This window comes from Harpegnathos saltator, unplaced genomic scaffold (assembly GCF_003227715.2).
Source record: "Harpegnathos saltator strain DR-91 unplaced genomic scaffold, Hsal_v8.6 scaffold844, whole genome shotgun sequence".
NCBI lineage: Eukaryota > Metazoa > Arthropoda > Insecta > Hymenoptera > Formicidae > Harpegnathos > Harpegnathos saltator.
In genome coordinates this window covers 2,293,422-2,309,799 of record NW_020230698.1, presented here as the reverse complement: position 1 = coordinate 2,309,799, position 16,378 = coordinate 2,293,422, and the positions used below count along the sequence as shown (strand labels likewise).

At 42.3% G+C, this 16,378-nt stretch overlaps 1 protein-coding gene across 3 annotated transcripts in view; it reads right to left on the bottom strand.

The window, feature by feature from the left end:
- Positions 1–16,378, bottom strand: part of LOC105188015 (Kv channel-interacting protein 4) — a 136,432-nt gene that overhangs the window by 27,688 nt on the left and 92,366 nt on the right. For all 3 annotated transcript variants that reach the window (XR_003114273.1, XM_025307244.1, XM_019843554.2), the window contains exons 5-6: positions 14,817–15,005; positions 4,603–4,676 (exon numbers count right to left, since the gene is read on the bottom strand). Coding sequence is in view for 2 of the 3 variants with exons in the window: in XM_025307244.1 (XP_025163029.1) it covers positions 4,603–4,676; positions 14,817–15,005 (263 nt within the window). In the remaining variant the exon portion in view is untranslated. The remainder of the gene's footprint in view (positions 1–4,602; positions 4,677–14,816; positions 15,006–16,378) is intronic.

The window sequence follows — 16,378 nt, the reverse complement described above, 5'->3', positions numbered from 1 at the left end:
CACGGAATTGGAATTAAACGTTGAGCGCACAGATCGGATTTGAAATTTCCGGGAAGAAGGCGGAGGCAGAGCGACATGCTCGGGACGGCTTTGATAGATACACCGCGTTTTCGTGCCTGACAGGACGGAGGTATTACGAGGATGCGGCAGATGCAATTCTCGACGGTAATGCGATTAAGTTTCACGGTCACCGGATTCTTTTTCGTCGTCCAGAGGGAATGATAAGTGGCGATAAGAGACGACAGAATAAGAAGCGGTAGGAACAGTAGGAAGATGTAGGAGTCCTGTTGCCCACGCGGAGGACAGAGGAGTCCTCTCCTCTCCTGAGGAGAGAAGAGAAGGACGAACGCGCGCGCACTTGAGTAAAGTATCATCCCGGGAAAGAGGAATGAATCCTACTTTCGTGCGTGGCGCGTTTGCAGATCCCCGGTCGAAGATATAACGATCGAAGTCGCGGCGACGACGGAGGACGGCGCGCGTTTAACGCGCTGCGACGCGGAAACGAGGGGATTAACGTTCTTCGGCTCGCAGCCGGCAGATTTCTGGGATGGTGAAGCAAACGCGTGGCTGTATTCGCCAACCGATTACCTCACACCGGATGCCACGGTGGCCGGCGGTGGCCGGCGCTGTGTGATACCGCTGCGCGCCTCATTAATTACGTATAAGACGTAATTAATTGCGTCTAACAAATTAAAAGCTCGGTCGGTGTGGGGAGCCAGTGGAACGCGCCGAAAGATGTGCACGTTGGGCATCGCGTTTCGCATCTATTCGGCCGGCTACTTTCTAGTCGACAGAGATCGATTTGATCAATTGGAAGATCGACGGTCGATCGCCGCATTGACTCTGAGTCGACCTTTGTTCGGAGAGTTGCTTGGTTCCTTTGAAATTTTTAGCTTTCCGTCCGGTGGATCGATAATAATGTAATAATAATGTGTCTTTATTTGTAGGGAAATATTCTTTTCGTACATAAGATTACGTAAGATAAAAAGTAATTGATTATATAATATAATCTTCAAAGTTGAAATAAAATGAAACGAATTAGGTAGGAAAAGTCGTATAGAAATTTCTTGGGATTTCCTCAGATAAAGCATAGATTAGGATTAGAATATCTAAATTTGTCCTAACAATAGTTGTTACATGGTTATTCGATTATATGATATTAATTGAGAATCTTATTGCGCAAATATGGATTCTCTGTCTGGAATCAAAAGAGAAATATTGTGAGAACTCTTTCTTTTTTTACAATTGATAATGTATATTTTTTTACTTTCAAACAAGAAATCGTTATTTTTGTACCAATTATTGTGTATTCAGTAGAATAAGAAATGAAAAATAAAATAAAGACCAGGTAGAATGCAAAACTTTGGATTTTTTGTTTAATGTGTACACAGAAACATATATTGTCCGAGACATTTATGATTTATTTTAGGAAGAAAAACAAAATACTTGAAATACACACCGTATGCTTTCGTAAATACTCTTTCTTTTTTTACAATTGATAACGTATATTTTTTTACTTTCAAACAAGAAATCGTTATTTTTGTACCAATTATTGTATATTCAGTAGAATAAGAAATGAAAAATAAAATTCGTTTCGAAAACACTCAAAGTGTTTCATATATTTTGTCCAACACACATAAAAAACAGAAACAAAAAAAGAGAATTTTGAAGAAAAATTCGGCGAGGAAAATACGATTTAAGTTTTTCCTTAGAATCAAATGTTCTAAACATCACACGCTTCTAATCCAAATCTTTGTAAACTTATCATTAATTCCCATTAATCAGGAGATCCACCATTTTTCGAAGATTCCGTTCTATTCTACGGCATTATCTAAACGGAAACAAGCGAAAGAAAACTAATGAAGAGAACAACACAAAGATAAACAAAGATTAAATGATAACTGCGAAAAAAAAGATTCTCCGGAACCGTCACGTCCGGTAACATCAAAAGGTCGCGACATGACCGTCACGCTTGCCAGAAAATTATTTCCCATGCTGTCATAAGCTCTTTTCCAGCGGTCGGCGCGGAAACTAGTCGAACAGATCAAAGCACATACGGTTACGTGCCGCGCACGTCCTACAAGTCCTACAAGTTAAATATATCCAACTAACTTTTCATCGTTAGAGTCCGGCGGCGCTGATGAAGCCCGATTGAAAAGTTTGCCGTGCGCTGTTCGATGACAAACAAGCCCGGCGCAACGACCGAGTATTTCAGCCGCAATAACTTCGTTAAAGCACGCGGTTGGAATATCGCAGGTTATTGCGAAAATCTTATCACCCTCGAGGCAAAGAGGAAGGTGACAGGGCGGCGGGAGCGAGGGGCAGGGAGGAAGGCGCTCTTTGGCGATCCGTCGACGTCTCAATTGCGCGTTATAATGATGCCAATTTTACAAGAACACGATTCCAGACCGGCGCCCCGGAAGACAAGCGCGTTACCCGGCAATTATCCTCCCACGACTTATCCGCCTCGTCCTACCACCGTCGCGCCTGATTCTTCGATGGCACGGTACTTTTGGATCGTGCGGGCGCCGCGCCCGCTCGCAAATTAACTTTGCCGCTTGAATCGAGTGCCCGGGCGATTGATCGGACTGTCGCTTGGCAAACTCGATGAGATCCACTACGCTGGCTGTGCGTGTTACGACTAATTAGCTCAGAGAGTCCGCGGCACACGCTCCGCTTAGAGTATGACGCGCGCTATCCACTCGGCGGCCCCACCGTCGATGACGAGCGAGATGATCCCACGGCGAAAATACTACAACGGGCGCCGTTGGGCCGAGTAACAATGAGACATGAATCAGCGCCGCGCGTTTTACGACGGCGCCTAAATTTACAGCTCGCCGTACGGTGGTACTCGCTTCTCCTACTCTTCGGCTGTCTGGTCCCGGCGATACTCGACGCGTTAGAATTAGGTGTTAATTTCACCGCTAATTTCTAGCCGCTTTGTTTAATTACATATTTAGCCTGCTAATTACCGGCCGGCTGCGTACACGGCGAACGTGATTAAGCAGTTACCGCATAATTCAGCCGCTTCCCGCGAATGCTATTACGGCTTCCATCTGCGAAATACGATATTATCCGGGAGAAGACGAGTCCTTTGTTCTTTTGTCTTTTCCAAATAACGAGAGAAATGGAAAGTTCAGTGCACAGGGTATGTGCGCATCTTTTTTGTTATTTTTTTATCGAGGAGAAAATCCATCATGGATACCCAAGACCGCGGAAGGGTTTAGAGTTATGCCGGACTCCTACTGGCTGAAACCTCTTCGGATAGCTCGACGAAGGGACTTAATAAGGGCCCGGCTGCCCTCAAAAAGCTTTTCTTCTTTATCGAGAAGGAAATTCATCATGGATACCTCAGATCCCCGGAGAAAGGTCTGAGGTTATGCGTTCGTTCGCATGCAAGTGGAACTCGTCAAACTGAATGAAAAAATGCTAAGATGTTCAATCGGCGCAGTGTCCTAATTTGTGATAACTACACCTGTTTTTTCTCTTTCTTTTTTTTAATTAAGGTCAGCTAATATGAGTTTATTTTAAACACACGTTCTCTTACTTTAAATTTTACATATTATCGATTATAACAAATTTCGTGAAATTAAATGTCGGGACATCATAATTACAAGACAAACATATTACTGATGGCGACAGTTCGAGCCGACTATTTGTTGAATCTGCATAGTTCTTTCATAAAATCTTAAAAATTGAACTTCTACAAAACTGAAACGGCAAAAACTAAACTATACTGTCATGTCAATAAATGGTACTTCAGTCGTTTTGGAGAGAATGTTATAAATAAATGAACATCTTTCCATAAATTTTAGAAAAGTATAACGCAAATAAAACCTTAAATGTTCTACCGTATCGCAAGCATAGATGGATCAATTTCCTTTCATTAATATCTCAATAATTACCGCGCTAATTTACAAAATGGCAAAAGATTTGACCGTTTGGTTTGACTCGAACATATAAAAGCCAAACACTCTATATATTATACTCTACATATTACACATTACGAATATTGACAAAAAAAACTTTACTTGCGCATGGCCGGCGAATTAATCGGAAGGCTTGTGCCGCGAAAAGAAATTTGGAAAAATTGGAAAATTCTTAAGACTGCGAATAACATTATTCGCCGAAGTATCCCGTTGCGTGTTTCACGAGACGCACATTGCGATCGCGACATATCTTGTGCGTTACAATGCCAATCCGCATCGGGTTGACCCGCGGAATGAAATATAGAGCGTGACATCGCGCTAGTGATTTTGTGCATGCCGATATTTTCACAGCAATATGCTAATAAGCGCAAACGACCGCCAGGGGCAATGAAAGAGAGAGAGAGAGAGAGAGGGAGAGAGAGGGAGAGAGAGGGAGAGAGAGAGAGAGAGAAAGAGAGAGAGTGAGTGAGAGAGAGAGAGAGAGAGAGAGAGAGAGAGAGAGAGAGAGAGAGAGAGAGAGAGAGAGAGAGAGAGAGAGAGAGAGAATTATGCAGCGACGAGGCACAAACGCCTCATTGTGCGAGATTAAGAGAGGTATGAGATGTCACGTGAGACGAACGCGCGACGAAAGCAACGATGATGATGAAAGCTCATTAAAACGTGGTGCGCTTACCTCGAAGCTGAGAAGCCCGCTGTGATCCTGGTCCAAAGTATTAAAAACGTAATGCGCGTACTGGCTTGTATTGGCTATACAAAAAGAGAAAAGAAACATTTAAGTCACAGCTGTTCACACTCCCGCTCACATCTTGCTACATAATTCCGCGTGTGTGCACGTCGCTCGATCTCGATGAGAATCGCGATCTGCGCGCGCTCGCGTCGACATCGAGTCGGCGCGACAGTCGAGAAGTGCGCTCCGTCGCGCGTTGGTGAAAACACCGTGCAATCCATGTTACGTCACATTGCACACGCCAGGGTATCAATTCGGCAAAAAGCACTCTCCGCCGTGCTCTCGCGGTCATTACCGCGGCGGTAATTGACTTCTCGACCGTGCGCCTTCTGTCACGCGGGTAACATTGTCCGCGTACGCAAAATTGCCGCGGGGGCAAATGATCGGATTCAAATCCGATTCGAACGGAGTCCCGCGACTTGCATTTCGTGAAAAGGAGCTCGCTTTAATGACATCGACTACGACCTAATGAGCGGCGCTCTCGAGTCTTCCCGACGCTTCGATCCCGTCGAAGCCGAAAACACTCGTTCGGCATTAATAAACCGCCGCAAAGAAGGGAGGCGCGCTGCTTAATAGGGCCACTCGAGTTCCCCAACTGGCGAACAGGCAATGGTCTTGAACGAGAACAGCGGACAAAGAGCGTCCGGTTCTGCTGCGGACGGCTCGTAAAACCGAATGCCCTTCGGCGTGTGTTAATAACTTCCAGTCGGGGTAACGCGAGTAGCTGTACATCCGAAGGGAGGATTTATGCAGCCGGCGCGAATGATCACCCTGCCGTATGTACGAGTTCTTGCATCTTCCGCCCTCGTCCCCGGCGAGATTTATCGCGCGTTCGGTGTCGCGGAGAAAGGTTGACCGAGAGATATTACCTTCGAATCGCGATATCTCGCCGTCGCGAAATCGAGACCTAACCTCGACTATCCCTCGCTCTCAGGGTGAGAGCCGTTGGTTCTGGAAGGTCACCGGAAGGGCTAGCTTGAACATTTCTACAGCGGCTCCTACCATACCTCAGACATCTTCAACTACATTCCTTGAAGCACACAGTACGCCCTCGAGAACACATCCTCGTTTGTATGTGTGTGTGTGTGTGTGTGTACGCGTGTGTGTGTATGCGTGTATTACGAAAGACGGAAGTATAAAGTGTATTAACTCGTCAAAGTTGGCGGACGTCTGCGAGCTACTACGTGTTCGTAGAAACGTGCCTCAATTGCAGAGTAATGCGAAATCCGAGAATTAGTTTTCTTTGCCCTCGATGGTGCCCGCTGGCAGCACAGCCAGCACAACTGGCAAATTATATTAGCAGGAAGTACCGGCGGGAGTGCTTACACTTCGACATGTACGAAGAACACATCCGGCGCATATTACAACAAGCTCGAGCTCAACTTTTCGTCGCACATCTGGGAGTTTACGTTCCTCGCGAATTTCTGTCATACGATACACTCGTCCCTCTTCTCTCCCTCTCTCTCTCGCGCGCGCGCGAGGTCTCTTTTGGCGGATACTGCGGGGAAAGTCCAGTTGAATCTCCCGAGTTCTACTACAGATCGGAAATTTTTCTTGTTTAACTTCGCTGCGCGAAGGCAAAAAGGGACAGTTTTATTCGCGATCAAAATCAAAAACTAAGAGCGAGATCAAACGATGGACTCTCGCGTGTGTTCTTCCGCGGTTGAGGTTTTCCGGCGAGATTTTCCGGTCGCGACCGCACTGCCAAGACGGGTAAGCCACAGTGGTGATCCGCGAATATACGCTCTTGCACCTCCCGCTGTTCAATAGTTCTGTCGGAACGTTCCCGTAGAATTGCGCAGCTACCAGTCTCCGGGCGAAGGGTCACGTATCTAACATCCTGCGCCATTTGTATACAAATTTCGCACGTGCAATGTACGAAGATGTATGTATGTGTATGATCGAGCAGCACAAAATGTTGCGCTTTCTCTCAGACGAGACGATACTTCAAATACTCACGGATTTTGTCGAGAGGATCCTTCACACGAGAGATAGACGCGAGATATCGAATGTGGTTGTGCGACTCCAAAGAATATTCAACATTTACACTTTGTCGCGATTAATGTAACGTCCTTCGCGATTTGTCGATCGTTTGGAAACGTGGATAAATTTGAATAAAATGTGCAATTTAAATCTTGTTACAACATCATTAATCATTCTCGCGTAGTCGGAATATTCATCGAAATATTCTGTATTACATGGGATGCGTAGGAATTTTTAAAAGCTTGCACGGAGGAAGAAGATTGATTGAATCGAATTAACCCTTTTTTAACTGCTACGGTCGAGATACGCTCGAGTGTGGAAAAAAAATGGCGGCCTTGCTACGATCGAGTTTACTCGATTTGGACTTTCAATGTGTAATACCCATTTAATTTAGTTTGTAAAAAGCATTTGAATTGAGCGGGCATATAGTGCCATCTCTTATCATTATAAAATATTTTATAATTGTAAAAATAACTCAGCAAAGAGGGTCATATTGGTCATTTAATATCTCAGCAGTTAAAGGGTTAATGTGACAACGTATCGTTTGAGAAGGAAAAACAATTCTTGGCGTCTGGAACCGAATTTGATTCATAAGAACTCATTAAATTAGACGAGACAATCCTGTATTATTTTGCAAAAAATTGCGCTCTTCTGAGACGATACAAGACATATTTCAAATTCTTATGAATTTTTAAAATTTTGCATGAAAAAAAAGATTTGTAGAGAAAGGAAAAAAATTGTTTGAATTAACGTGACAATGAAAGAACTAAATTTTAATTTTAATTTTTAATTAAACAAACGTTTTAATTAAAAAAATAGAAGTTTTGGATTTTAGAACCACATTCATAAAAGCTCACTAAAATGAACGATAAAGTACTCTACCATTTTACAAACCATTTTACAAACAATCACGATAATTTTTGAGATGTTAATTAAAGAAAATGAGTGCGCAACATATGGATGGAAGCTTTTAGACAAAGTTTCTCACCCAAGATATCTGAATTTACTGATAATATTTTCGACAACGACGAGCAATGAACTCGTCGGTGAAATAACCAAGATCGGCGTTCGTGCCAATTTAACTAAAATCCGTTTGCTCCGTGAAAATTTGGAAAAATTAACGGTACATCTCATATAATGTGAAATTGGTTCTCGATATCTCAGGCATCTCTTCGTGTATGTATGCGAACGTTGGCAACAATTTCAAAGTGGGTGCTTACACGCTCGCGAGTTCGAAGTGGGTGAAAAGAGTCCTCCGTCAAAAACGAGAAGAGGCGAATAGCTCTCTCCGCTATGAACTAACGAATACGGATCGTGAATCGTTATCTCGACGAGGAACGGGCGGGGGGCTGAGATTTATGACGATGTTGTAACTCAACCATTCGACTTTTGACTGTTGGAGCAGATCTCTGTAATGTCCCTTTATTGTACCGGTTTCGTATTCGATATCAGAGGTATAAATTTCACGCGCTGAACTGCACGTGCGGGTCCCGACTATCCTCTTGGGTTGCCAGAGGGATTTTAGATAAGTATAAACATGTCTACCCTTGATAAAAGACACAATCGCTAAAGGAGCTTCTATTGCCCATTCGTTGCGGCGAATTCGTGATTTTTTCATAACACCCATTCGATCTCTGTTATATCCGAGCATGCAGAAATAATGACAATGGCGGGACACGAAACCGCCGTATTTTCGAAGATAAAAAGATTCACGGTTGAATAAAAAAAAATTATCAATTTTTTTATCAATCATTGAAAAATTTTTTGCCTTCCAGATCATTCCTTTATCATGGACATAATGGCGAAATAAATGACGAATTAGACGAAATGGTGTATAATTTTGGAAACGAGGGAATCGCGGAATTGAATTTAAAAATTAAAAATCTATTTATTTTATTTAATCATTAAGGAAATGTGAAATCTACCATCTTACAAATTCTTTCTGATTTGCCAATTTTAATAGAAAATTTTTCCTCGACGGAAGCTAAAGACTCGTGGTACACTTTTTTGTTACACAATAATTCATCTTGCCGTTTTACATAATGATATGTTGAATCCGCGACTCAGAGGGTACGCGAATGCATGACGCGGATGTATGTATTAAGCGATGTCCTCGTTTTGAAATCGGGCAGAACGTAAAAACTGGATGCCGGCTTATTTATCATGGCAGACAATTCTACCATGATTGACAGATATTTTTGAAACGTTCGGGCTGCACGTAGTCCTGCTTATTTTGAATCCGCCGGCTGTTTATCCAACGCTATTTTAACTTTACTGAAATGACAAACATTTTCGTGCTATCCCCTCAAGACGCAAGCGGGAATTCACATTAAATTGTGACGGCGCAGGAATTTTTAAATATGCGTTTGCTACCGATAGACGGCGAATGAAATTTCAGTCCGCGTAACAGAATGAACCAGACTGGGAGAAAACTCGCTGACGAGGAACAACGTCTCTGTTATCGCGACTAAAAATATTCGTCTGAATATCCGTTGAAACTCGATGAAGTTAACCGAGGACAATCGACCAAAAATAGAAATTTCCCGCGATGATCTTCGTCCGTTTCGGCCAACGAAAAATCAGTTACATCAGCCCCCCCCTCTTTCGCGTACTGTTATATAATCTTTAGCGACACGATATCGGAACATTCGTAGTTGGAAAATTGCGCGCACACGATATGTAGAATTCAGCCGAGGGATTATCTCAATTCTCCTTATCCGAAATCGAAGCGCACGGCTTGTGAAAATACCCGCGGGCCAACCATCTGAAGCAACATACACACACACATACCCGCACACATACACACAAACACACACAGATCCACCAATAAGGGCGGAGCTCTAATTAAAAACTGTGATTTAATGACGGTACCGCCATTTCGTATCGTCTTTGTTTACCCAACTCCGTTCGATTTGCGCTTAATTAAAAAGAAAAGAGGAAGAAGCGGAAGAGAAAAAAACGAATGGAGACGAAAGAGGAAAGGGAGAAGAGTGGTGAATAAAACCGCAAAATGCCTTCTCCGCAATTTGAGAGAAGCGGATAGGTCAGTCGGGGCGGGGGAAGGGGGAGGAGGACTATTTCGTTTCCCTTATGCAAAACAACGGCCGACTAAGCACGGAGAAGTTATAATTAATCTTCTATCGCGACCTCACTCCTCTCGCCGGCTCGATAGCTTCGCGGATACTTTATTCGAATAAATGAAAAAATCACGACGAGTGTACACGCCTCGCGCGTACAAGCGTCGAGTGCACGGCGAAACCGAGGAATTTTTATTAAAAGTTCTCATATACACATATCGCGCACGTGCGCACGTTTAATTTCGTACAATACCCGTCGCCAAAATCGCCGTAAAACGCCGACTTTATGATTTGCAGCTGTGTGTATGCGTGCGCGCGCGCGTCCTCGTGAGCGTTATGTATAATAGTTGGTGTTTATCTTTAGCGTTGTCAATATTATTCAACCGAATAGAGTACAATTCCAAGATTGAACTGCGCCTGATGTAAACAGGTAAATATGTATATCGTTGTGTACAGCCGCGGAACTGAATTTCAGCTTCGTTCATATATAGAAACGATTTTGGTCTCTTATACAGGGTGCTAAATTTCAAACGTAACAGGTGAAAAATCTCGAAAACTATAAAAGATATTAAAAAAAACTAAAACATGTGTTCCATGATTTCGAAGGGGAAAGAGAATGGCATTATCAATGTTTTATTTGGGAGGCATTTTCAAGGTCAGTTGAGGGTCAATTTAAATTTTTTAAATAGAAAGCTCAATTTTTTATTATATCTTCTTTTTCTACCAATTAATAATAATTTTAACAACTTTGTTAAACATTTTTTTATTTGCCTAATATTTTTTGAAATATTTAAGGAAAACTTGGTAACTTTTTCAACACTTAACTTACGATATCTCGCTAACTATTCGTCGAAAGAAAAAATAGTATTGAACTTTTTTACTTTATTTACTATCAAGAATATATTACTATAATAGTGCAGTAACTTTTGTTAACTTATCGACTTTTGGAAATTTCAAAATTATTAAATTAACAAAAGTTAGGGCACTATTATAGTAACATATTCTTGATAGTAAATAAAGTAAAAAAGTTCAATATTATTTTTTCTTTCGACGAATAGTTAGCGAGATATAGATCGTAAGTTAAATGTTGAAAAAGTTATCAAGTTTTCCTTAAATATTTCAAAAAATATTAGGCAAATAAAAAAATGTTTCAGACAAAAGTTGTTGAAATTAATTGGTAGAAAAAAAAGATATAATAAAAAATTGGACTTTCTATTAAAAAATTAAGTTGACCTTCAGCTGACCTTGAAAATGCCCTCTAAATAAAAAACTAATAATGCCATTCTCTTTTCACTTCGAAATCATGGAACATGTGTTTTAGCTTTTTTTAATATCTTTCACAATTTTCGAGATTTTCTACCTATTACGTTTGAAATTTAGCACCCTCTATCATCTTACTAGTGTAATGAAGGTGCGCGACGCGTCCACTTGTCTCAAATATATATTACGACCAGGAAACGGTTATGTTCATCTTTTAACAGCAGCTGCTATATGAAAATCGAAGCTGAGTGCGGGATAGTGCGGACGTTTATTCGATGATTCGTCCCGAAAAGAATCGTGATCTTTTACTTCATGTGTATTAAATTCATTATAATTCATTATAATTAAATTTGTGATGTCGCAAAACAATAATGAAGCAAAATATGCGCCCATTCATCGCAGTTAATCCGGTGTGCAAAAATTTTGATGGGTTTCTCAAAGACGTGACTGATCCAGCTTTATGGCAACTTACTTACAATTATGTAGATGTATAGTATAATAAAAGATAATAAAAAGAAAGGCGATTTTTATCTGGCAGAATTATTAAACCGTTTTCAATCAAATCACTTAGCCCATTTTTCTACCATCTAATGCGTTTTCAATGTTTCGTATATTCGTATTTATCTGATTTATCTTCATTAAAACAGAGCTTAGAGCGAGACGGTGTCGATATTTATCCGATAATTTGTCTCGAATGGTAGCGCTCTCTTATTGAGGCGTGATGCATTAAATTTGTAATATTGCCAAACAATAGGGAAATAAACGCGAATTGATACACCGTAGCTTCATCAGTTAATCTAACGTAGCGTGATTCTCGATGCGAAACTATTTCTCTTTCTAGATAGAGAGCCCCGTTCGCGCACAAATTGTGTATATGTGTGTGTGTATGTATGTGTATATACGGTGCGCGTGAAGTCTATCTATCTTTCTCTACTGAGCGAATCTTCCACGCCACAAAATTTTGATTCGTCGTACAACACGTTTTTAATATTTCACATATTCCCTGGGAAAAATTTTGCCAGAATGATATTATATTTATCTGATTTATTTTTTTCAAACTAGAGCCGGGTGCGAGATGGTATTGACATTTATTCGGTAATTTGTTCCGAAAAATAGCGCTCTCTTATCTTTAGTGCGATATGTATTAAATTTATAATATTGCAAAACAATAGAAAAATTAACGTGCCGATATAATTTCATCGAATTTAATTAATTTCATCAATTTCATCGTAATTTCATCAATTAATCTCGCGTAGCACGATTTTTAATACGAAGATATTTCTCTTTCTCACAGAAAGCCCATCCGTGTCAATCTACCTTTCTTTACTGAGCAAACTCGAACGAACAAGTTTTCAACCCCTGTGCAACACGTTTTCAGTCTTCTCATCTAGAATTTTCTCATATATTCACATTTATCTGATTTATCCTATAAAACCGGAGCCAAATACGAGACAGCGTCGACATTTATTCGGTAATTCGCCTCGAACGCACTTACTTCATGTACTGTACTAAATTTGCAAGATTACAAAGCTACAGTGAGATTAACGCTGGTCGATACACTGCGATTTCAACAGTTAATCTCGCGCAGCGCACGCGCGATTTTTAGCGCGAACAAGATATTCCCCTCGCTTATAAACAGTCCGCGCGTAATCTGTCTTTCCCTACTGAGCGAGCCATCCGCGCCACGGGCAAGTTTTAAATCCCCGCGCAACGCGTTTTCAATATTTCCTACGTTCCTCGGGAGTAGCTTTAGCCGAATAATACTGTATTTATCTTCCCGTAGGACCGGCAGCAGCAGGCACTTCTTTGAAAAAAGAAAGAAAAAAGAAAAACAAGGCGAAGCGTACACAGGCTGCCGTGAAATCGTAAAATAGTAGTCAGCGAAGATAGACAGATACCCGCCCGGGGCATCCGTCGTCTATTCGGAGCGTGTGAGATTCTTTTTTTTTCCCAAGGATTTGGGCTCGTTCGCTCGTAAATTCGCGTTCAACCCACCTTTTACGCCGAGCGACAAACAAATCATGATATCGACGTGGCCCTGCGCCCGCGGCTATGGAACCTCCGGTGGAGGAGTTTGTCGACGATAGGAAGCTTTAAACGCCTCACGATACTGCGGCCGTTGAATGCCTCGAAAAGCTCACCCCTCTCTTTCTTTCCCTTTTTTATTGCGGCGTGCTTTATTAACGCGCGAATATTGGACCGTGGTGGAAAAATTCTGCGACGCGAGAGAGCGCGGGTAAACCTCCATCGCGGATCTCGCAGTTTTCTTCGTGACGAGGCGAGCGTGTTTAACTCGTGGCTTGCGTTCGGGAGAGTTTGCTACGGAAATAAACGAATGTTACGACTCGGAAATACCTGAGGTGTTCGGAGCTCCTTTGGCGTTGCGATTTGTATCGCCGGAGATGGAAGTTGCGGAACACGATGATCCGCGTGACGAAACCGCGGTGGAACGTATCGAATCGCCTCGATTAAAGTAGAGCGAGCAGGCGAGCGAGTCCCTGAGTCGTCGCGAGAACATTCGCAATAAGTGCTTCCTCTTCGTGCCGGCCAGCATTCGCTTAAGCGGTCGAGCGCTTAATGCCGTCGTAACAAAGTTAATCGGCTCCAATTAAAATGCGTTTATACGACAGACGCGACTCCCGAAAATTGCTTCGCATTAATACGCGGGACGCGTATAGTCCACGGATAATCATATCTTTCCCCGGCCCTCCCCCGCTCTCTCTCTCTCTCTCTCTCTCTCTCTCTCTCTCTCTCTCTCTCTCTCTCTCTCTCTCTCTCTCTCTCCCTCTCTCTCTCTCTCTCTCTCTCTATGTCTCTCGGATACGGATGGATAAAAGGGAACATTTGAAACGCAGTGCCATTTTGATCTCGGAGTTCGTTACCATGGCTACAGTAACCGCGTTCAGAGAAGGGCCGTAGTTATATCCCAGTTAGATTGTTCTCTTTCCCTTTCCCATGCTTAATGCTCTTCGACGCATCCTCTATGTTACCGTCGCAACACGGAGAAATTTAAATGCGAATAGATGCGCGGTGAATAAATAAACCGGAGCGGTATGTTCGATGTCTCTCTCTCCCCCTCTCTCTCTCTTTCTTTCCCTCTCCCTCTCTCTTTCCTTCTTTTTTCGCAAAATCAAATCAACATTTCTTCAATATTTGCGGAATTTTTCGACCTTGCGCGTCAGGTTGGGGGGAATCGGACGCGTACTTTGGGAGAATCGAAGGAAGCAAACGAGCGGGATTGCTATTTCTGCTAATTATAAATTCCATCGTAAGATACTCGGGAATATTGATCGGATGCTAGACGGCAAAAGTGGGCACAAGAGACGTCAGCGAGAATAACAGCGGCCTCTTTGCGATCGAAAGAGGAAAGTAAACATTTTTCTTGAACCTGTTTAATTTTTCAATCCGACGTAATCAGAGGTGCGCGCCTCTCCTCTGTTCAAATATTTAACTATATCGCGAAATTATTCCGCTAGTACGGCAATTGTCTCGCGATACTGCGTATCAATATCTGTCGCCGCATGAAAAAAAAAAGGGAGAAAGATCTATCTCTGACAGGGGCAGAAAATACAGCAAGTCACACTTAATAACCCGTTTTCTCTGAAAGGTGAAAGCAGAAAAGCCGATAATATAAGCGCGATTATTAATGAAATTTTTATCTGCGTTATGAGTCTTGACGGAAACCCCAACGGAAGATACATTTAACAGCTCACCAACTTCGTAAGCGCTCGCTATGCCGTCCCTCTCACAACCGAAGTGGCGTGTCCCACTTCTTTTACTGTTTAATAAGGAATCGTTTATCGCGAAGGAAATACTGCTGTATCTAGGATCTGACCTCACCTCCTTGAGGGAAGAACTGCGAATAGATGCACTTGAAAGTTTCCTCCCTGACGACTCCCGTAGGACATTCAGCCTTGAAGCCGCGATATATTCTCTTCAGCTCGGCCTCCGTGAATCTGGTGGCTCGACAAAGGCTCGCCAAAGAGTCCGGCCTGTATCTCGGTGTTTGCTCCTCCTCGTACTCAGAGTCTGCGAAATAAAAGCAGAATGAACTCGCGTTAATCGCCGTCGGGTGGGGTGGGTTGGGGAGGAGAGGGGGGGACATCGGCAAATTCCCTTCGTGTATCGGGGATTCGCCCGGCCGAAGGAAAGCTCTAACAGGATTAAAGAAACCTTCACTGAAAGCTTAAGACGAAAAGCTACGTTTTATTGAGATTTTATGGGGCAGGTACGGGTAGCGCAGCTGTATCGACGCGACGTTTGCAGAATGAACGAGGGATATCGCCGCCGTCGTCGCCGCGTTATAAGAAGAATCTACCCCTACCGCTTCAAGATCTATTACGCGAACACTACTTCCGCAGAACGGCCTCCTGTAAACATTGACTCTCGAAGTGTCAAAGGGCTCTAGAAACATTGGAGAATAAAAATGTGAGTAGTTAATATTTACCGATCTTTATTTTGGCCGTGCGACTAAGAATATCTAAGAATATCTTCCAGGGTTTCTCGATTTTAGATACGCTAAATTTTTCACTCGACACGATTCATTCTTATTCGTTAAATACTAAATTCCGAGTGTACGGAGCTCGCTTTCCCACATCCTGACTCTTCATCTTCACTCTTAATCTTTATCATTAAAATTTAAATTATTTCTTCTTCTCTGAAGTGCAAAATATCAATCGACTTGATAATCTGTAAAATCGGAATTCAATGACACTTTGAGATCTCCAATGGAACTCTGAAATTGAATTCTAAGATTTGGAAATCTCATATGAGATCGCAGCATCTGCAATTTCCGCCATATCGCATGAAAGCTCCGAGAGTCTCCATGAGTCCGAGTAATTTTTTCTCGGACTGCAGCGTACTCCCTCGTCCGAGTCGGATTTAAGAAAAATATACTGCGAACTTCAAAATTCGAATCTCTGTACGTCTTCTAACCGCTGGAAGACACATGAGTGTGTTTTCAGGAATAAACGCAAGTTTCAAGCACGTGTACGAGTTTACAGGACGCTTCAGAGTTTGGAACATACATATCTCGGAGGTTAGCACTGTTTACCCTAACTTCATGACGGTTCAAGAATGTTCAGGAGTGTTCGGATAAGCAACTACCTCGTTACCTAGTGACAAATCCCTGAACTTCAAGATATTTCTTGCTGAAGCTTTAGTCATCAGTTAGTCGGTAGTTTCTGTTGGAATGAATTTGACAATGCAGGACACGCGAACGTTGAAAATCATGTCCGACCGAGCACAAGCATGGAGATAAACATAAAAAATGTTATCGACCCATAAACTTTCGAAAACAAAGTTTCTCTCAAAGTTAATCGTCATATACAAAGTGAGAAAACAATAATTATCACCTTGAATACGCTCAAAATATAAAAGCAAGAAAAATATGTAACAAACAG